Source organism: Martes martes, assembly GCF_963455335.1.
Source record: "Martes martes genome assembly, chromosome: 15".
Taxonomy (NCBI): Eukaryota; Metazoa; Chordata; class Mammalia; order Carnivora; family Mustelidae; genus Martes; species Martes martes.
Window position 1 is genome coordinate 60,418,892 of NC_137903.1, and position 21,947 is coordinate 60,440,838.

The window sequence follows — 21,947 nt, forward strand, 5'->3', positions numbered from 1 at the left end:
AATGTGACAGAATATACTATCACATTTTGTATGATTGATACCTGTTTATATCCTTGTATGGAGTTCTGTTTTGAAATTGATAGGGACTTTAGAGTTCAGGTGAGCACTGTCATATGTCATCACATGAAGGAGACTAAGTCCCTACTCCTTAAATAAGCTAATTGTCATTTCTTCTGCTAATACATTTTTCACATGTGTTTCTTGTCTCTGTGTTTCTTGTGTGAACCTGTAGGTTATACCTAGATGACCGAACAACCTTAGGAGCCTTGTCTATATAAGACTGTAAGGTCACAACTTAGACCTCCTGTGTATCTCTGTGTGATGATAATCATAAGTTTGGGTTCAGATTGGGAGAAGATTAGTTATCGTTGCTATTTTTAATTGCATTGATTTTGCACAAACTCCTTTCCCCCCTCATACGTTTTATAATTTTCACTTGAGGCAAATAATCTTGCTACTCAGTTAAATCTTTAAAATTCTCTTTGGTGTTTTTGAATTAATGGGTTCAAAGAGATTCCAGTTTTATAATATTTGTGCTATATATTTTCATTAACTGTTGAATGTTTGACTTTGATATTCTTTTTCTTTTTATGTTTAAAAGGGTTGGTATTTCTTTATTACAAAGATCTTCAAAAGAGGATATCGCCTTACCTTACAAAATAAGATTTAGGTTTGATTTACAACCACCACCAAAAAACATTTCTGTAAGTGAATATTTTATAATAGCAATAGATTCCCAAGAGCAATTGTTGAAACCATCTGTATATATCTAGAAGAAGATGCTCGTCTCTTTGGGATTGTATAGATCACAATGTATTAAGCAAAAAAAAAAAAAAAGGGATTGCTGTTTGCTTTGAAGTTATTTAGGTTTTAGTTCTCCGAGCTTACACAATAATGGCTCTTACTCCCATTGGTTTAAAAATCAATAATTTTATCATCATGAAGTATTTGATAAAACATATTTCTTTTTACACATGAGTTAGGAAACTATAGGGTTTGTAAGTGCTGCGAGTTCTATTAACTACAGCTACGTCCTCTTTCCAAAATATCTTACTCAGCATTCCATAATTTTTCAAAACAGTATTTTCCTATTTTTGAAAACTATAAAACAAATTATGTCATTTTTCTTACTACGCAGTTGGAGAATTTGATGCTGGATAAAGATGGCCACATAAAAATTACAGATTTTGGACTTTGCAAAGAAGGGATCACAGATGCAGCCACCATGAAGACATTCTGTGGCACACCAGAGTATCTGGCACCAGAGGTAGGCTATGCTTGCATTTGTAGAAGAAAACTAATATGGCCATATGGTTTGCAAAGCAAACCATTTAGCATTAAAAAACGTTGCGCTATCTACTACTTTTTCTTAATTTTAATTTCAGTACAGTTAACATACAGTGTTACAGCAATTTCAGGTGTATAATAGAATGATTCAACATCTCCGTACATGACTCAGTGCTCATCCTGATAAGTGGATTTTTACGAATCCTGGTCACCTATTTCACCCATGGCCCCCCCGCCCCCAGCCTCCCCTCTGGTGACCATCAGTGTGTTCTCTAGAGTTAAGAATCCGTTTCTTGGTTTATCTCTTTTTTCCCCCTTTGCTCGTTGTTTAGTTGCTCCAGTTCTACCAACATGAATCACATCTACTTTGCTCTCACTTGTTTAGCGTGGGATTATAGAGCTAGAATATGTAGCAATTAAATTTTATGAGCACAAAGCCCTAACTTCAGTAGAGTAAGTCAGTTTTTATTTTTTGGCCACATATATTTTATTTCTTGATGCCCATTTTGATTCATTTATTAAAATCAAATAATTGGGCAGCATCTGCAGGAGTGTTTGCAGTTTTATAAGGCATCTTGAAACAAAGAAACAATGACAATTGACATTCGCAGTGTTGTGAGTTTCCATACTTTATTATTGGAAAGCATTTTATAGGGAAAGTTAATGAAAGAAGAGTAGCTATGTCTTGGAATTCATGCCAAGATGACGTGGACCTCCCCATGCTGAGGGTTCCATAATCATTCGTTAATCTGTGTTCAACGAGTGTTATTATGTGTCTGCTGTGCGTCGGGCCTTTGCGCGGGTGATGTGGTTACAGGAGCACGACACAAAAGACCACGCTCTCTGGAGCAAAACAATGCGAAGAAGTAAATGCCCTAATGTCATCTAATGGATATAAGGGCCTGGAGAAAAATAAAGCTGGATAAAGGGAAGGATGTGGCGTGGTGGCTATTTTAGATAGAGTTCAGATTACTCTGGCCTTGTAACAAAGGACTCCAAATCCTAGTGGTAAAAAACAAGCATTTTATATGCTCTCTGGTTCAGAGTCGGGGGATAGCAGGGATGGCTTATCTCTGCCCTGCAGCACGTGGGGCCTCAGCCAGAAGGACTTCACAGCGGCGGGGTGACTGTGGCTGGGGGCTGGGTGGGGAGGCATCCTCACTCATCCTCTGACAGTCGATGCCCCTGCCTGCTGCTCCCCTGACAGGCACCTGGAGCCTTGACCTAGAGCCTCAGCCTTGCCCTGTGGTCCAGACTTACCCTGCCTCGGGTTCCACAGCGAATGTCTTAGGGAGTGAGTCAAAAGGTGCTTCCTCTTGTTCCGTTTTGTTTTCTTTTGTTAGGTTTTTGTTGTTGTTCACCTAGTAAACCATTAAGAAATGTTTCATTAGTTTTTTGCGAATTCCTTTTCATAGTATATTTTTAATAATTTTATCAGAGTACAGGCCACCCACCTTAACCTTCAGCAGTGGTTTTTCTTATGTTCACAGCGGTGTGTGACTGTCACCACTGTCTAATTCCAGAGTACTGTCATGACTCCGACAACAAAACCTGCACCATTATCTCCTCTTCCCCCCCAGGCAGCCACAATCCACTTTCCGTCTCTACAGATGTACTCTTCCAGACATTTCATGTCAGTGGAGCCCTATAATAGGGAGCCAGTTGTGTCTGGCTTCTTTCATGTAGTAGGTTTTCAAGATTCATCGATGTTTTTAGCATTTTCTTGGTACTTCATTCCTTTTAATGGCCAAATAATATTCTGTTGAATGGATATGCCACAATTTGTGTGTCCATTCAGCCATCAATGGACGTTTGCTTTGCTTCCAGTTTGGGGCTATGATGCTGCTGCGAACACTCGTGCACGCGTCTCCTATGGCCTGGTTCCAGAAACCACCCATCGTCTCTGTCATAGGCTTCCTATGACTTCCTGTCATAGGCAGTCTGAGCCGACACCAGTTGAAGGGGTAGTCACACCAATCCCCGCTTCCCCATTGTAGAAGACCCTGGGCGACAGGAGATAACTGCTGCACCTGTCTTTGGGAGATACTGTCTTCTACGGACAGGATGTGTGGGGAAGTGATGGTCGAGCAGACAGCCAAATGCTAAGGAGGAGGCAGCTATTGCGGAAGTGGAAAGGACCAACTTTCCAGACGCAGAGAGCAGCTAGTTGAAAATCCTGAGGCAGGAATGAGCCCAGTTCCTCCCTCAAACTCTAAGAAAGTTGGTGTGGCTGGAGCCAAATTGGGAGGCATTGATCTTCGATGGATGGATAGTAGCTTCTCGAACATCTGCTATGCATGTGTGCTGCATGTTTGCAGTGACCTTTTGCGATAGCATCCCTGATGGTTCTTTTAAAGGTGAGGGGACAGAGGATCAGAACTTCTTTTAAATGGAGTCTGTACACCGCAGGGAGTTGTCAGAGAGAGGATCCACCTTATAAAGGCCACTCTTCCTTTTTTAACTACAGATATTACAGCCTCCAAAAGCCACAATTTCAAGACCGCTTATAGGTGTAAATAATTGTCATTTTTAAGGTGAATGCTTTACAAATGCTCAAAAGGAAAAGGTAATTAAAAGAAATTAAGAAGTAGGAATACATCAAGAACCCTAGCATTCCCTATACCTGTAGTAACTCAGACCAGTTTGTTAATATAATGGTTTTTTCAATTAGATAGTAAATACACATTTTAAGCATGTTGTGTTATTATAAAGAAGAGCTAATAATTTGAAATACAGTACATTTCTAAATATTATTTTCTTGAGGGCTGCCAACAATATTATTTTCTGTTATAAAATCTGGAAGTTTAAGATCCTCCCATTTTTGTGGTGAATTAAGTAAAATTTGCAGAATCCTGTTCCTTATTTATTCAAATATGAGATCATATTTTCTAGAATAGGGTTGTTTTTGTGAATGTCATGAAAAACAAATCCTTTGTTTCTCTGGAGTTCGAGTAACCCCTGCGATCCCTGGGCCCCAGATGCTGCCATCCTGTATTGAGAATAACAGAATTAGTTGTGTCACAATTAGGGCAAATTATTTCTGAAGAAGATAAACACATCTCATTTCATTGAGAAGCAGATGATCTAAGAGACAAAGATACTGTTTTACATGCTTAATGTCATCAGCTGAAGAACAAAACCAAGAGTTTCATAAAGAAAAGTACAGTTGTTTCTAAAGTAAAATTTTACAATTCCCAAGAAATTATCAGTTCTTTTTAAAAACAAGTAAGAAACATTTTTGCGTACCTTTTTTTTTTTTTTAATATTGCAGACGTCTGGTCTTTAACAGCAATTTCTGTACCCATGGCTGATGTGTGTTGATCCATAATTACAGTCTCAACCCGTCTTTTTTCCGTCACTGTTGTTACCATTTGGGGATGACAATTCCTGAAACAGCTAACTTCTCATGCAATTTAAATTCTTCCATTTTAAGTATTTGTGTCAATCATGGCATTTTTGTTAAATAGGGTAATTTTGAATGTGTTTACTCTTACTTTTAAGAAAAAATATTTTAAGCCCTTTCCTCCGGTCTCCAATACGGACCGTTTCACTGGAGAACACTCTTGTTCACTCAAGAGATACTTACAGAGTATTTATTTTAGGGGTCATGCATTGTGTTAGGGGCTGGGAATACAAAGATAGTAAGAAACGGTTTTTGTCCTCAAGCAGCTTGCTGTTTGCTAGGGCGATAAGAGACAGAAAACAATCATTACTGTGCAAGAAAATAATTGCTTTCCTGGAGTTGTGCCCAGGCTCCTGGAGGAGAAGGAAGGGTGTGTCAGCCCGCAGGAAGGGTCCAGTGGCCTTGAACAGGGAGCAGGAAGACAGGAGGCTGGACGCAGGGATGGGGACTAAAATGCAAAGGAGTTTAGCTTTGATCTCTTGCATAAAGGAGTCACTTTGGAATTGAGAACAAGGCAATAATGTGATCAGACAAACATCAGAGTCAGAGGGGTGGGCAAGAGCCTTTCGGATGGTGTCTCTCACTTTTCTTGAACCTTGAAATTTCTAGCACATTCCATCATCAATGCCAGACTTTTCTCTGTGGTATGTAAGTCATAATTGCTTATCAGACCTGGAGTCCATTCTCTTGTGAGTGGCTCCCTGTCAGTGTCGTCTCTTTCTACACAAGACTTGTTTACACCTTGTGGAGAGAGCTCAGGGCCTCCTTAGAGATCAGGTCAAAAACCAGTTGTTAACTGTCGGACATGTTAGACTCATAGCTGGTGTTAAAGACAAATTTTAAGTAAACTTAAGTTTCTTTTTGTGGCAGAGAACCCCGGAAAAGATGACTCTTACAGTATAAAAATGCCATTTATTGGAAAAAGAGTATTTACAAGTATTTGTTCTCTTACCTCTTTTGGTGAAGAATTAGGGATATTTATTGGTAAAGGAAAAAAAAATCATGTCCTTTTTTTTAAGAGGTTGGAGAGACACAGTGCCAGCAGGCGTATAAAGTACGCGTTTAGTGTCCCTCCATCTCTAAAAATGCATTCGTATCTGCGGTTTTAAATGAACATGTTTCTGCTCTTTCTTACATTAGAAAGAAAGAAACCTTTACCTGCCGTACATTATGGACATGAAGATATTTTGAGGGGATTTTTGTTTTTGAAATCTCTACTGTCTTTTCCACCTAGAAATTGTAGAAGAAATTGGAAATCACATATAAAATCTTACTGTTAAATTTTATTATTTGATTTGGCTCTCATTGGATCCAAACCATTTTATGCAGTGCTAATTATTTAGTCTCAGCTTTGCTCTTGAGTTAGCAGTACCTGATCAACTTTCCAACTGTAAAACAGTTTGAAAATCAAATGTAGCTTACATGCAAGACCCAACAAAATTAAAAGTGTTAAGTACGTTTTGGCAGTTCACTTTTATTATGCCCAGTCCTCAAATGTACCAGCAGATAATCATCTGAATGTTAGTTATTTTTCACATGCTTATGTGATCACACAAAAAGTACATGCTAAAAAGAAGCAGATGGTGACAGATGGGGAAGGTTGAATAAGGTGGTTTTGGAAACCTAGAGAAATGCACTTCTGTAATAGTGTAAAAATAAAAATTATTTGATAATCAAGTTAGAACTAACAAAAAGATTGCAGAAAAATGGCTTGACTATTGGAAAATGCATGGTACTGAGTTGTGTTTGCTGTTCAGAAAAAATATATATATATGTATATATATACAGAATTTGATTTCACATAAGTGTAAAATATTTTTTTCCAGTGCCTAAAGATGCATTGTTTGATGTGTTCTTCATTTTCAGATCCTCATTCTTAGAAAACAGTCACTCGCTGTCATTTTATTCAGCTGGCTTTTGAAGCCTACTACCTTTACTATCTTCCTTAGAACATGTAATTTGAAAATATCTGAAATTTTTGCTGACGACTTTGAGAAAAAGATTTGCTCGAAGTTCTCTTGATGCTGTAGAGGGAGTAGCACAATGGATGTTAAATTTTATACAAATTTAAAGCCAGAGACATACAATTCCTTCTTTAGAATGAGTTGGGAGCATCCACAAATTCAGGGTAATGGTAGTTGCTGGCACCCAGTAGTGTAGATGGGGTGGGGGGAGCATTTAGAACCCAACTTGATTAAAATGTATGACATGGAATTGTATGTATTTATCTTAAATACAACAAAGAAGAGATACTGTAAAAGACACCATTTCCTGGGCTCTGTCTAAAGATTTTTATTTATTTGCCAGAGAGAGAGATCACAAGTACGCAATGAGGCAGGCAGAGGCAGAGAGAGAAACAGGCTCCCCGCTGAGAAAGGAGCCCAATGTGGGACTCGATCCCAGGACCCTGGGATCATGACCTGAGCCAAAGGCAGCCGCTTAACGGACTGAGCCACCCAGGCGTCCCTGTCAATATTTTCTTTAGATCTTAAGAGAAATGAATGAGTCCAAGGGTACATGTATTTGCACATTTAATCTGTAGGTAAAAATAGGAGCACACAGTCACAGTTCACTTAGCCCTCGGACAAAATTCTCCCGCTGTCTAACAGATTGTGAAACTAAGTCTTCAAATGCCTAAGCATTTTGTAAAAATAAAAAGTTTTAGTAACCCTTTTAAAGCTATGTGCATCCCTCATATTTTATTTGTTAATAATTCATGTAACACATGACCTCTTAAGGGCTTTTTGAAAACCTTTATCCTCCTGAATGGCTCTGAGAAGGATCCATCAATAGTAAGAAGGAAATTAAGTGAAGGAACATGGTGATTAGTTCAGGTAGAGGTTGTCTGCTCACATATAAGGAGATTGAAGGGCCTTTAACTACCATGAGTTGGCTTACTATTTACACTATTTTGGGGTAATAGTAAAAATCATCCCACTTTCTCCCCAAATTAGATATTCCTTAAATATGAGTGAAAATAATATTTCTAGTTCAACCTTGACCATCTCTCAGGGTCACTCAGTTGTGGCTCCTCCTTCCTTAGAGGTCCGTCCGTTCCTGCAGCCGCTAGTTTTCACCAAAAGTTCTTTTCAGTGTTGTTTGGTCTTTTGGCTTTAACAGTAGGAATATTCGCATTCAGTGCTTTGGAATGATTCTTGGTTAAGCACAAAATTTAATTTGAAATTCTCCGGAGCATGAGAACAGAGACAAAACTCACTGTTGCTGGGCGCACGCTAGTGATGATAACCTGTAGTATTTCACAATAGCTGTTTTGATGCAGGTGACAAAGGCCCAGTTTCTTGAAATCCCTTGATGGCTGTTGCTCCAGGGCAAAAGGGAAGTCGAGAACTCTGGGAAAATGTGCTCCTTCAGTGCAACCGGCATTCACACTCTCAGTCTCTTAAGAGTTAATGAGCACTTGAGAACTGGATATAAAAGAAATATCTATGAAGAAAATACCAAGAAACTGCGGAATTCATAATTGTCATGAAATATAGACTTCTAAAGCTGCAGTACATTTTAGAATCTGGATTGGAAGACTTAACAGATCTTTTTTTTTTTTTTAAGCAGATTCCTAGGATATGAAGAATAAGGATTTCCATAAATGATAAAGTATAGAAACGTATGTTTATATAGAAAACACACACATATCTGTTACCTGAAATACAAGGTTACCAGGAAAAAAATTCTTTTTTGAATTAGTGGTAAATTGGTTCATCCAAGTTCGCAGTTTACTTTCACAACATAGGTGTGCAGACAGTTTGTTTGGATGTTTAATTTTTTCCCCCATCTGTTCTGTCTGGATTATTGATTGAGCAGCAAGCCACTCCGGGGCAGACATCCCCTCCTTATAATTGCTTGCCTTGGGTGCATTGTGTGGCCGGGCAGCCAAGCCGAGGGAGGTGTTCCTTCAACCTTCCAGCAAATTCTAGCTGGTAAAAGAACACTGGAGTAAAGATAGTTTTTGAAAGTGCCCATGTGCCAAATAAATATTTACACTGGGAATTTTAACTGATGGTATCATTTTAAAATTCATAGTTTATTATTTAACTTCATCCTTGAAATTAATAACCATTCAAGAGCCACTCGTGCCGATTTTTGTTCAACTACCCTGGCTGTTTTGTACAGTGCCTACATCGGCTATTACCAAATATTAACCAGATGTTACCAGAATATTTAATGGTAATGGATACCTGCTGTGACCTCCTTGAAACCGCTTTTATTACATCAGAAAATGAAGCAGTCTCAGGCTTCTGGTAGAAAAATGGAAACTGAGCCTTGTTTCCCAGCATTTGGGTGCCGTTTGGATATTGACTTAATGTGACCTCTTATCATGTTGAATATTTACATTACCTCTGGTGTTCCAAATCACCTCTTGTCCTTTCTGTCTGTCTTTTGCATTAAATGTAGTCACAAAGTAGATCTACATCTGTGATGACCAAGACAGTAGGGCACAAAGGAAATCTCGAAATGTCTGCATTAGCTTTGAAACCTTGAGTTCAGTTGAAAACATGAGTACCAGTGATTTTGTGGAAAAGAGACACTTTCTTTAGGCTAATCCTTCAGGAGAAGTCTTTCAGCGGATTATAGTTCTCTAGGAGCAGGTTTTGATCTGCATTTATATCCAAATTATATGATAAGGCAGGTGGTAATGGAGTTGAAACGCACTTTGCCATCATTGTGCCTCTGCCTTACCAATAATCCCACCTTTTGGATCTGCCCTCCTGATAACCAGGAAGTAAATTAGCCTTTTTTCGGGGAAAAAAAAATCATCAGAGGTAGGCAGAAGGGATTGCAGCTCTTAGTTTAAGGAATGTAAATTTTATATGTTACTGTAATTTGGGGAAAAATACGTGCTTTGAGTAAGCTAGGAAAATTATCTTTAGAAAATAATATAAAAGAAGCTGTGGATTTTAATTTCACTCTGGAGTTTCTAGAGCCTTTGGACGTATTGTGTTTCAAGATAATTTAGATTTAGGGGGAGAGGAGGGATGTCTGAACAATGGTAACATGTTTTATATTCTGTATCCTCATGTAGAATATTATAATCACGTTTCTTTTTATTTCTTATATATTTCATCTTCCAGCTGTTTAGAGGTGGGAGTTGAACAGAAATCTTTCTTTTTAATTGAGAACAAAGACTCTTAGATTAAGAGGGCTGGCTGCGTTTTTAGGGGTTTTTTTCTCCTCAACATTGCTGGACTTCACACGTCGATAAGATATAATATATCACATCAGATTTGTTCAGTTCAAACAGTCCTAATTGTAGTGTGATGTATCTATATATTCATTAAAACGCGTATGTTCAGAAGCAAAACCACTTATTTTGAGAATCAGTGTTCATTTTACAAAGCGAAATGAAAAATTTATTTTATCAAACAGATTTTTTTACAATGCAGTTTTATTTTTCAGTTGCTTATTTCTCTTCAAAAATAAACCCTTTTTTTATGTACTCACTTTCCTTTCTGGCAGCAAACCAGGTATTTAAACAAAAATAAAGGATTGCCAGTTTTGCCAGCTGGGGATGAGAACCCGGCTGGTGAAATGTGGGTTCGGGAAGCAGTTAATCCAGCTTTTATGCTTTTTATGGTTTTATGAAAAAAGAGGTTAAAAACCACATTTGGCTCTTTTTCGCGTGTGCCACTGTTTTGTTGGTGTTGTAGGAATTGAGTAAAAGGTTACTTAGATTTTAAAATTGTTTGTCATTAGGTGAAATCCTGGATCTATTAGATTCAGGCCCACAAACAGTACGTTCTACTAATTGGACAGGAGATAGATTCTCGAATAATCAAAAGTCCCTGGTATTTAAAAATCATACATACAGCGTTTCCTTTCACTGAAGTAATAAGTACACAAGCCGAATTCTTTCTGCTTCTTTAGGTTATTTCTTGTTTTCTGTTTGTTTTTATATTACTCATTTCGAACAAGTAGAAATTTGAAATATTTTTAGCCAAAGATGAAAACTAGAATTTGTTGTTCTTCCCCAAAATATTTTGCTTAGTTTGTTACTCTACAAAAGATTTTTTGGAAGAACATAGGAACTGGACTTGTGTTCATATCTTGCTAAGGCAGATCCTGTGTCGCCTTGGAACTGGGATACAACTGAATTAAAAATCTTCTCATAACATTTGAAAGACACTGAAATAACTGCTAAGTAATGTAGTTTTTCTCAAACTTACATTCTCCATGCATATAAATACCCTGTCTACCAAGTGCCTTTCATAGTATTGATAGGTAATCGAAATTTAACTGTCAAACATACCATGTGCAATTCTATGACATTATTGGTAAATTTTAAATAAAAGTCACATGTGCATCATCTCCAATAACTGACTTACTTAACTCTAAGAAAGTTTGGAACATATGCACCACTTTGTGTGAAATTCTTATGTAATCAGTTATAAGATTTTTATTTGGTAAATTTCATGGGTGTGGTTTTCTTGCTCTATCTATCCCAAAGCTAGGAGAATCAGATAAAGTAGGCTTTAAGATTATTCAGATATAGTAATTTAAAATAAAATACTGAAAGATTCTGGGACACCTGGGTGGCTCAGTCGGTTAAGCATCTGCCGTTGGCTCAGGTCCTGATCTCAGGAACATGGGGTCAAGTCCTGGGTAGGGCTCCATGCTCAGCGGGGAGCCTGCTTGAGAGTCTCTCTCTCCTTCTGCTTCTGCCCCAATCCCCACTTGTGCTCTCTTTCTCTGTCTCTCAAATAAATAAATAAAATATTAAAAATATAGGAAGATCTAAATAAATGGAAAAAATTACATTGGCTGAGGAACATACCTAATAAAAAGGGAAAAATCAGCATTTTCCTGGGACAAATGATGAAATATTATGCCCCAATTTGAATAGGTTGCTCTAACATAGTCTGACTGATACTGCCCTGTCCTTTCTTTCTAAATTTGTTTTGCATGAGATGTATTTTGGGAAATAAATTTAAGAGCACATGCCAGAGAGATACTACACCGTGATTTTTGTTGTTTGTGTTTAACAGAAATTTTATTGTGAGGTACTAATAAAGCTTTGGACACACCCCAAACAGTAAATCTTTATATTTGCTTTGTGGACTATTTCCTTAAAGAATATAAACACACAGGGCCCTCCAGAAGTTTCCAGCTCGATTGTCCTGCTCGCTGCGCCCTGAACCTGTCTATATGACTCTGTGTACATGACTCCTGTCCTTTCAGTTTGACCCGAGTTCCTTAGTGCCTCTCCACGGCTCCTTATATACTCGATCAGCAGGACTTAACCTCCCAAGTTACTTGAAGTCCATGTAGTGGACCCAGAGTGAAAAATTAAGTAGGCCTATGAGAAAACCTGCAAATACGCAAACCATTCTCGCTTGAGCCTTTGTCGTCATTTGCTTGGAATATGCTGCGTGGCCTGACCCTTTTCTCCTACACTGGCCACTTCAAGATGTGGATTGAACAGATATTTCCCGTATCCGGTGTGATTCATATCTTTTGTGGGATGCTTTCTAGTTTAAATGTCAAGGTGTCAGGATAGCCCACCTAGGCTTTGCAAGTTAGGATTCACTTTGATGTAAGAATAGTACATTTGGTGAAGACTGCTCTAAAAGTTCGTGTGTAATAATGCATTTGTTCACTGGTTTCCCTCTTAGGTGTTAGAAGACAACGACTATGGCCGAGCCGTGGATTGGTGGGGCCTGGGGGTTGTCATGTATGAGATGATGTGTGGGAGGCTACCTTTCTACAACCAGGATCATGAGAAACTTTTTGAACTAATACTAATGGAAGACATTAAATTTCCTCGAACACTCTCTTCAGATGCAAAATCACTGCTTTCAGGGCTCTTGATAAAGGATCCAAATAAACGGTAAGCCACAAGTAACACTTGATGGGTTACAGACGAATGTGGGTAGAGGCTGTGATACGGAGATTAATTCAAATATAACTAACTCCAAGAACAGTGTATTTGGTGTAGACATCTTCCCACTGAAATACTGACTTATTTTTAACTGCATAATACAGAACATTGTAAAAATTTCTTCAACTCTTTCTTAACTTGGAAATTTTATGCAGATTTTACCAAATAAGGATTTTGAGAGATTTTCTTAACCATATTGTGAGTGAACAATTTCTTAATTGCCCTGGTACTTGCTATTGTGGGGATAGAAGTATCCCTTTTTTTTTTTTTTCCCTTTCAGTCTCTGGGCCTTTTTATTTATGCTAATTTACAGAATAAAAAAGATAGAACCAGCTCTTTACTCTCCTCCCATGCCAACCTGTATTAACAATCAGACTACTTTTTGTTTGTTTGCCATTTGAAGATACACTTCTCTGTGTACTGCCAGAGAGGGTTAAGGGCCAAATACCTTTACATACTTTGTATTTCTTTTGTAGCTACAACTGTGACCTGAAGCATCCTACAGACCTTTGCTTAATTAATCAGTGAGCTTAGTGTTCTCTGTTCATGTTTCTATATTCATTTACACATATAATTTGTAAGTCATATATGGAATGACTATTATTGTAAAAACGTCCCTTAATCTCTTTTATACATGTGTGTGGCCACCCTTTCCTGTAGATGAGTAGGCATGCCAGCATTGCTCTAAAAAATCACTTCAATATTAAACATCTTGAGGATAGATTTCAAGATTTTATTGTCAAATCTTCCCTCCCATAATGTGTTTTTGCACAGTTCTGTTTTTTTTTTTTTTTTTTTTTTTGCTGCTCATTATGTATTTGTCAACAGACTGAATTAATGAAAGAAGGAATAAATGAATCCTAAAATGTGGGTTTTGTTTACATTAGCGATGGTTTCCATCACACGCTTGTAGCCTCTAAACTTTATGAGGGGCATGATTTTATTCTTCAGCAGAAATAAGCAAACATAGTAAAAGAGACACCATCCTTTTGCCTCTTGAAGACCCTTTCAAAATGTGTTTTATGATCCTAGTAATGGGAAACTTACCTCGTGTTTGTAGAGTGGTTTTAAGTGTTCTTTTTTAGGGCATTTGCTTATCTGTGGTCCCCTTTGCTGTTTCTCTAGCCTTGTAGAGTTGATAGGTAGGTTTCTCATTGACATTTGACTGAGGGCAAAACTGAGGCCTGGAGAGGGTTAAGTAATTTATGCTCCAGAAAATTCCTGTAGAACAGGAGTAATCAACTTTCTTGATGCCCACTTGGTATTTCTGTTGTATCTTTTATTTGCAATGCAGCCGCTTCTCAGTGGGTTCAGGTTTTGAAATGTGTTCCACTGAGTGTGATTATTTCACAATTCATGTAACAGACAGCACTTGGTAATAGATGATCTTTAAGCAGAACCAGGATTTCCATTTTATCTGCTTGATTTTGGGTTCTAATATTTGGCTTGGATTTCAAGGGCAATGAATTTTTAGCCTATCCTTTTGTGACTCCTCCAGGTAACTCTGACAGCCCTTGACTTTATGGCCCCCCCTCTGTAAGTAGCTAGCAGAACAACCTTGCATTTGTGGTTCTCATGTCTGTGTCTCATTCATTTTCCTGTTCGCTGCCCCTGCCCCCCACCCTGGGATAGCACATGATGGATACTTAGTAATTGTTGAGTAAGTAGGTAAATTTCCAGATTGTTAGTGGGCTGATATCTAGGACAACTGAAGGTTTGTCCATCCAGAGGTTGGTATTATCTGAAGGGAAGACAGGGTGTTTGCAATGATTTACTGTTTTCATTTAAGGCAGATATAACAAGTGCCTCCACTATTGCATTAAAGTATCGGGAATGGGGCACCTGGGTAGCTCAGTGGGTTAGGGACTCTGCCTTCAGCTTGGGTCATGATCCTGGGGTCCTGGGATGGAGCCCCGCATCGGGCTCTCTGCTTGGCAGGGAGCCTGCTTCCTCCTCTCTCTCTGCCTGCCTCTCTGCCTACTTGTGATCTCTGTCAAATGAATAAATAAAATCTTTTAAAAAAAATAAAGTATCGGGAATGCGAGGATGAGTGAGACGAAGTTCTGCTGTCGCTGTTCATAGAATAATGCCGGACACAGAACTGTACTTACAGCTCAGCTCTACCTACAAATGCATGTTGGAATTATTAGCTCTGTCTCGGGGGCTAGGCGGGTTGGAGTCCACAGGGGGTTGTTCATGCAGAGAAATTGCCATGAAAAGGAATGTAGAATTATGAATGAACATGGCATTTGACAAGTTCAGCGACTAGAGTGTAGAGTATGAGTTGGGTAATGTTGGGAGATAAAGCTGAAATGGTAGATTGCAAAGACCTTATGCTTCTTAGAGAATATTTACTCTTTATTTGGAAGGGGATGAAAAACCACCGAATTATGAAGTAAGAGATGATGTAATCGGATTTGTGTTATGAAAGATAACACCAGCAGCTTTGTCATGGATGGATTAGAACAGGGAAGGGCCAGGGGCAGGTAGGCAAAGCCGTTGAAAACACATGTGGGATTGTCCAGAGAAGAGATGGGGTGCTTCCAGAGGCAGTGGTCGAGGAGCAATCAATCAGAATTGGTGGATAATTGAATAGAAATAGTGAGGAAGTGGCAGGAGTTGGGGGTTCCTCTGTGTTTCTCTTTCGGAGAGTGGGGTGTTAATTAGCAGACAGGGAGCACAGGCAAAGGAGCTTGTGGGAAGGATGCTGATACTCACTTTGGCTGTACCGAGTCAGATCTGTGAGAAAACCTACATGGAAATGTGAAAACAGCAGCTCAAAACCGTACCAGTGCTTAATAGATACACAGTGGCTGGATATATGGTTTGGGGCCCCGTGGATGGCTCAGAGGCAGCTGGAGCCCTGAGAATAGTGGGGGAGTCTAGGACAAAGGGAAGAAGGCCTAGGGACAGTATCCTGGGAAAGCTCAGAATTCGAGAGGTAGGAAGAAGGGAAAGAGGCACTAAAGGACCCTGAAAAGTCTTTGGAAACATAGTAAGATGGCATTACGATGCACTTCATTATTTTTCCTCTTCGACAGTTTTAAATACTGATGAATTTTTCTGATATTCTTTACCGTCAGTTCTACCAAAGGGTCAACTACTTTGCCTTTATTTCGTATTCTCCATCACTTTGCTCATTCTGTTGGTATCTCCTTTATCCTCCTATGCACAGTTGAGAGGAAAAGCATGACCTTGCGCTGCATTCGGTAACACCAGGAAAATACGCGTTACACGATGTTGCTAATAACGAAGAATCCAGAGTAGCTGAGGATTTAGCTTGGCATTCTGGTATTGGAGTTTACTATTCTTAGACATAAATATCTTCGTGCAAATCGTATTTTGATATTATTTTGAAGTCTTAAATTGTATATTAGAGAGTCATTGACATTGAAATTTTTGACAGTTTCACACTTGGAGAAAGCGCGTGTTAAAGAATCTCTCCCAGCTTCTAAAATGGCAGTCTAAGATTATATTCTTAGACTTCGCGTAGTACTCATGGCTGATACTTTAGTTTTTTATGTATTTGATAAATATAGATTAAATGCTGGCAATGTCCAAAGCCAAGCTATTGCAAGAGAACAGAGGGGTGACATAAAATGAGTAACTGAAGCTGGATAAAAACCTTCTATTTACAAAATGATGAAGGTTCTCTACTCCCAACTCCCACCTCCCCCACTATCTCCTGTGTCATTCAAAAGAGAAACAATAGCGGAAGGGTAAGAAAGTGCAGCGAGCTTCTGAGTTTCCTCATGCGGACTACTTTGATGCATACTTCTGAGATGTTAAATTCTCTTCAGAAACACTTATTTTGGTGTGTCTGCTTTTCCGGCTCCCTAAGTACAAGCTTGAAATGCTTTTCGGATCATCCAGTCCCGATCTCTACCCTCAAAAGAATTTGCAGCCCAGACGGGGAGGGACATACACCACTTGGAGTAGACGGAGAAAGAGCGAGGCCAGGGGGCAGAGCGCTGACGTTAGCTGAATACAGACCCGCCAGTGACTATGAACACCACTCATACCATCTGGTCCAGCCTAGAAGTTCGCTGTCAGCCTTGTAGTTCATCCCCTGCGATCTGGGACAGGAGACCTAGACTGTGGGAACCATGGATCATCATCACAGATACTCAGATATCGGCTCATGGTTGTATTTTCCATTCTGACCATGTGTCAGGGAATCCTGGATTCTTCCCCTGTCGTGTGTTCCTTATACCTAATAATAACCAGCACCATTAGATTGTATTATCATTTGTTTATTATGACCTGTTTGTGTTTCTTCCTACCCAGTGGTGTGTGGGAGTTGGCATGAACCAACTCATAAGAGCCAGTTGTTACATTCCAAGGATTTTGTGAGCTGGTTGCTTAATAGGGTCATTATTAAAAATCAAATTATATGAGCTTACAAATCAAATCAAGGACATTAAAAACAAAGGTAATAAATACTCAAAATTCAGCACTCCTTAATAATTTTGTTACGTTTTGCCCTTCTTGGTGCTTTTGAGGTTGCTTTTAACTGTTGTGTCTGTATAGAAATACCAAACAATGGTTTGTTTCTGTGCACGTCTTTCCACTTCTGTGTTGCGTGACGTCAGGTTCCTAACTTGAAATTGGCCATGGGGAGAGTATTTATATCACCAAAACTGGCAAACTTTGTAAGTCAGGGCTTGCTTTATTGTTTTGTTGATTGTTTAGATTTAAGAAACTAATAGAGAAGATGTTAATAATGAAGATTACATTTTATTTTTATCTTATTTTTTTAGAGAGAGAGAGCAGGAGGGAGGGACAGAGAGAGAATCTTAAGCAGGCTCCATGCCCAGCACGGAGCCAGACACGGGCTCAGTCTCACAGCTCTGAGATCATGACCTGAGCTGAAATTAAGAGTCAGACACTTAACTGACTGACTGAGCCACCCAGGCACCCCCACACAGATTATATCTTAAAGTTTGTTCTGTTTGTATCCATTCTATTGTGAATGGCACACAAAAATGAGGAAATAGTCTTCCACCATTCATCAAGGAAGTCACTCATGTAACTGACAAGCAAGCGAAGGTCTGACGTGTATCTTTGTTTTATCACTTTCAAATTAGTCTTCACCATAAACAAAAAGATCAGCCAGTATTCACCTTGGAGCTACTCCTAAGCCAGTTAGTGGCTTTTGAGTTCAGCAAAATTAACAAATGTTATCTGTGAGCATCACTTGGCTGATTTAGAGTAAAGGGCATTCTGTATTTTACCATTCTTTATCAATTTTATGCCTCACGTCCTTTATGTCTGTAAAATTCATAACAAACATGTATACATAATCTGCATACGTAATATGACACATGCATCGTTTTCCGCAGAGAACTGGCTGTTATGCCTTTACGGGCGCACACAGTTCCTAGCTGCTAACAAGACCAGAGAAGGCTTGCTTTTGTCGATCCAGATTTAAACAGATCGCCTTTCCTTTCTTTCCCTTGTCCTTTCCCCATTCTTTTTTTCTTCCCTTTCTCTCTTTCACTCCCTCCTTGCTTTCCATCTGTTGTTTTTTTAAATTTTGCTTTGTTTTGTTTTGTTTTTTTCTTTTCTCCTTCCTTCTTCATAGTGACTAGTATGCACTATGTGTTTGAAACCGAGGAAGCCAGAAAGTACCTGAATTTCATACCATGCCAGCTTTTCGTTAAGTAAGAGTACCTGGAAAGATGGGGGAGCATCTTTAAATTTGTAACATGTACTGCAGCTTGCAGAATAAATCACGTTGCAGTGGTATTTCATAGATTAGCAGTGTCATTTCTGTGGAAATCCACTTGAGGTATGAAAATAGCCCCTGAGTTTCTATCTGTTAGCAATACTATACAAGTTGCTTTTTCTAACTAATTATTTAGTCATTTCAGAATTTATGGTGACAAGGATTCAGTTTGACCTGAGTTTTAACCAAAATAAATTTGGTTTATAGAATTGACTGGTAATTGCTACCATTTGTTGAGCCAGCTGCTTACCTCTGTTATTCCTAACCCTCGCAGGGATCCACAGGGCTGGTATCATTGTCTCCCCTCTACAGAGGGGACACTGGGACTAAGGAGCTTGTTCCTCGTCACAAATCTTATAAGTTTCAGAGCTGGTTGCCTATTTCAGTTTTGTCCCCAAACCTTGCACTCTTTTCAGGTACGACATTGTCCTGAGACTACCTCTTCTTCTTCTTCTTTTTTTTCTTTTTCAAGATTTATTTATTTGAGAGACAGAGTGCAAGGGTGGTGGAGGGCAAGGCAGAGGAAGAGGGAGACTTTCAAGCACACTCCCGACACGAAGCTCTGTCCCTAGACCCTGAGATTGTGACGTAACGTACCTGAGCCAAAAATCAAGAGTTGGTGCTCAACTGACTTCTTATTAATAGCACATTAGGGAAATCAGATCTGACAGCAAAAGTTTTTTATTGGTGCAGCTCTTGATCTCAAGAACTATGTATGCCACAGAGAATTACATTTTGCGAACACTTTTTTGTTTCCTGTTGGGCTTATGTAAATGTCTTAATGCTCTCTCACTCTGGTGTCTGTCTTTTAGCCTTGGCGGGGGCCCAGATGATGCAAAAGAAATTATGAGGCACAGTTTCTTCTCTGGAGTCAACTGGCAGGATGTATACGATAAAAAGGTAGGTTATTTTCATGGAACAATCTTTATATATTTTGGCTAAAATGAATTTATGGCCAAAAAAATTTTTTAAGTGAATAAAATTCAGTTCAGTGATGTAATGATAGTTTTCATTTTTACTCTACATATAATTGAATATAATATTGAAATTAGGCCAAAAATTTATTGATAATTCTGACCCCCAAAATGCATCTTGAAATGTTATTCAGTATGGTCGGTTGATTTTTCTTTTATCACAGTAATGTTAGTTTGCTTCTCATTGTTTCCTTAACATTAGGAGAAAAAAAAAGACCCCAATGTTGTGTTATTCTTTAAGAAAACTAGCAAACAAATCAGAATGTTTTTCCTTGTCTTTATGTCTTTAATTTTAAAGTGAGCTCTACAAATTTAGTCATACAAATCTTATTTGAAAAGGAATTAAAAAGCCCTTTAGTTTTCAATATTTAGCAAAGAAATGGATATTTTTCTTATTTGGGGCTTTTCTGTTATTTGAAACTGAATTTTAATGCCCACAAAATGGATGCTACTAATTTTGTAACGTTATTGTAATCTGCTTATTGCTTGTTTTTAATACTGTAATTTTTGCTTAGGACAGGAAATTATTGTGTCTGGTCCTTCTTTTTAATCTTTGTCTATTTTATTTCTTCTATTTCAGTTATTGTGCATATAGGCACTGATTTTGATTTTTTGGTTTTCAAATGCTCATGTAAAATTTTTACCAGAATTTTACTATGAAGTTTTTATGTAATGCCATATTTGCTTAGAATCTTTATCTTTGTGTTCTTTGTTCGTTAGTCCTTCTATTTCAATTTATTCCAGTTTTCCCTGTTTTTCTCTGAAACATATACAGTCAACATTTAGGAAATATCTATTTTGTGCCCAATATTCTCTTCTATTAATCCCTAAGATAAAGATAGAATGATACCATATGACTTATAGGAAGAAGACAAGTACTGAATTTCTGCATTATGTTATGGGAATGGGGAGTATGGTGATTTTCTAAGCATTTCTTATAAAATAGTTGTGTGGTATTAAACACCTCTACTCGAACTTCATACTTCCACCGGGTGCAAAGCACAGGGGTAGATGTTAGATCCTTCTTGACCCTTCTGAGAAGCACAGGACCATTCTTAAAAAACGTTTATTTACTTCCTGTAGATGACTAGACATCCACTTTATAATGCTGGTGATGTTCTTTGTGGGTTGTTTCCCTCTTTAGACCCTAATGGTGGATATGTACTGTTTTTATCAAATCCGTTCACTACAAAAGACCCTCGTCAAAGAGAAGGATCAAAGTCTTCTTAGTCTCCCAGAAATAACACAGGGTCAGAGGTTTTCTTTGGTGTACAAAGCTATAGGCTGCAAACAAATACCCCTTTGCTGGATCCTCACCAAGCAAAATTAAAAAAGAAAAAAAAACAGAGGAAGAGAGAAGGAAGGAGAGAAAACATTTCTTGAGGAGAGAATTGTGAGGCACCAGTGCGTCACGGCCAACTGAAAGAAGAGGCAAAACATGGACTTTCTTCCGTCCTGTCAGGAGACTAAGATATGCCACGAAGATTTCCTCGGCAGGGTTCAGCTCTCTGTGTTAAGTGGGATCACCTAGGGAAAGCTCTGAGAGACACACGTCCTGTCTCTGCTCCTTGGGGCTGGACATGCCCAGAGCCGAGGTGAAAGCAAGACACCCGCCAGCTCCTTTGAGGTGAATGGGATGGGAGGGGGTCAGCCAGCAGGGAGAATAGCTTTAGATGATGTACTGTGGAGACATGAGTTCAAATTGTTATAATTGATAAACATAGGTGCCACTTAATCTGAGAAGAGGTCTTAAGTGTCTTCCATAAAGAAACACAACCACGAAAGTTACAGTGTCCATAAATAGAATTTATCAGGGACCGAGCTCTACTGCAGGTTTACCCGGGTGGATGTCAGATGAGGCACAGATGTTTCCAGCCATCTTCCCTGCTTGAGGGACAGAATAGCAGCGTGATAGCAGCATCCGCACATTTTGAGTCCGTCTCTGGAAGGCTGCGAAAACGTGATTGGGTCTGTCTGAGTTTGTATCACTAAGAAACAGGGGATTAATTATGGGAATGCTGTAATACTCTTTGGGAGTTTTACTGTTTTGTAGGTTTATCATTACATAATCGTTGGCCAGTTTTCTATATATTGCGGCAAAGCTAGAGATGACATATAGAGAAGCTAGTATCTTGAAGGGAAATCTAAATCTCTTCCTAGGTTAAGTAAGAAAAAAAAAAAGAATTAACCTTAATTGCGAATATCATGAAGAGCACAAGATTGAAGTGTGGAGATCCGTGCCCTAGATTTGCTTCTTCCTTCCTGTGGAGAAATGGACAAGTCATTTTGCTCACATAAAATTATGATCTCTAAAATGCCTTCAGGCTTTAAGATTCTCTGGAGGATGTTTTAGAAGATTAATTTATCTGGATAAGTTTCTATATAAACTTTATACTCAGTTTGTTATCTTCTGCAAAAAGTCTGCTGGGATTTTATGTGATACCGTGTTGAATCTGGATAAATTTGTGGCAGAATTGACATTTGAACAGGATTAAGGCTTCAGATCCATGAACATCGTATGCCTCTCCATTTAATTAGGTTTTCTTTAATGTCCGTCTGTAATGTTTCATAATTTTCCATGTTCGAGTCTTATCTGTATTTTGTTAGTTTTGTCCTTAAGTATTTCATGTCTTCTGATAAAAATGGTATTTTAAAATTTTATTT

General features: G+C 38.6%; 1 protein-coding gene across 2 annotated transcripts in view; it reads left to right on the forward strand.

Moving 5' to 3' along the window:
- The window catches only part of AKT3 (AKT serine/threonine kinase 3), a 291,626-nt gene that overhangs the window by 228,017 nt on the left and 41,662 nt on the right, over positions 1–21,947 (forward strand). The window contains exons 9-12 of one of the 2 annotated variants that reach the window (XM_080824940.1): positions 1,139–1,267; positions 12,316–12,530; positions 19,122–19,209; positions 20,428–21,444. In XM_080824940.1, the coding sequence (XP_080681066.1) occupies positions 1,139–1,267; positions 12,316–12,530; positions 19,122–19,209; positions 20,428–20,613 (618 nt within the window). In that variant the 3' untranslated portion in view covers positions 20,614–21,444. Of the gene's footprint in view, positions 1–1,138; positions 1,268–12,315; positions 12,531–19,121; positions 19,210–20,427; positions 21,445–21,947 lie in introns of those variants that run through there. The other variant, XM_080824939.1, reaches the window with a different exon arrangement.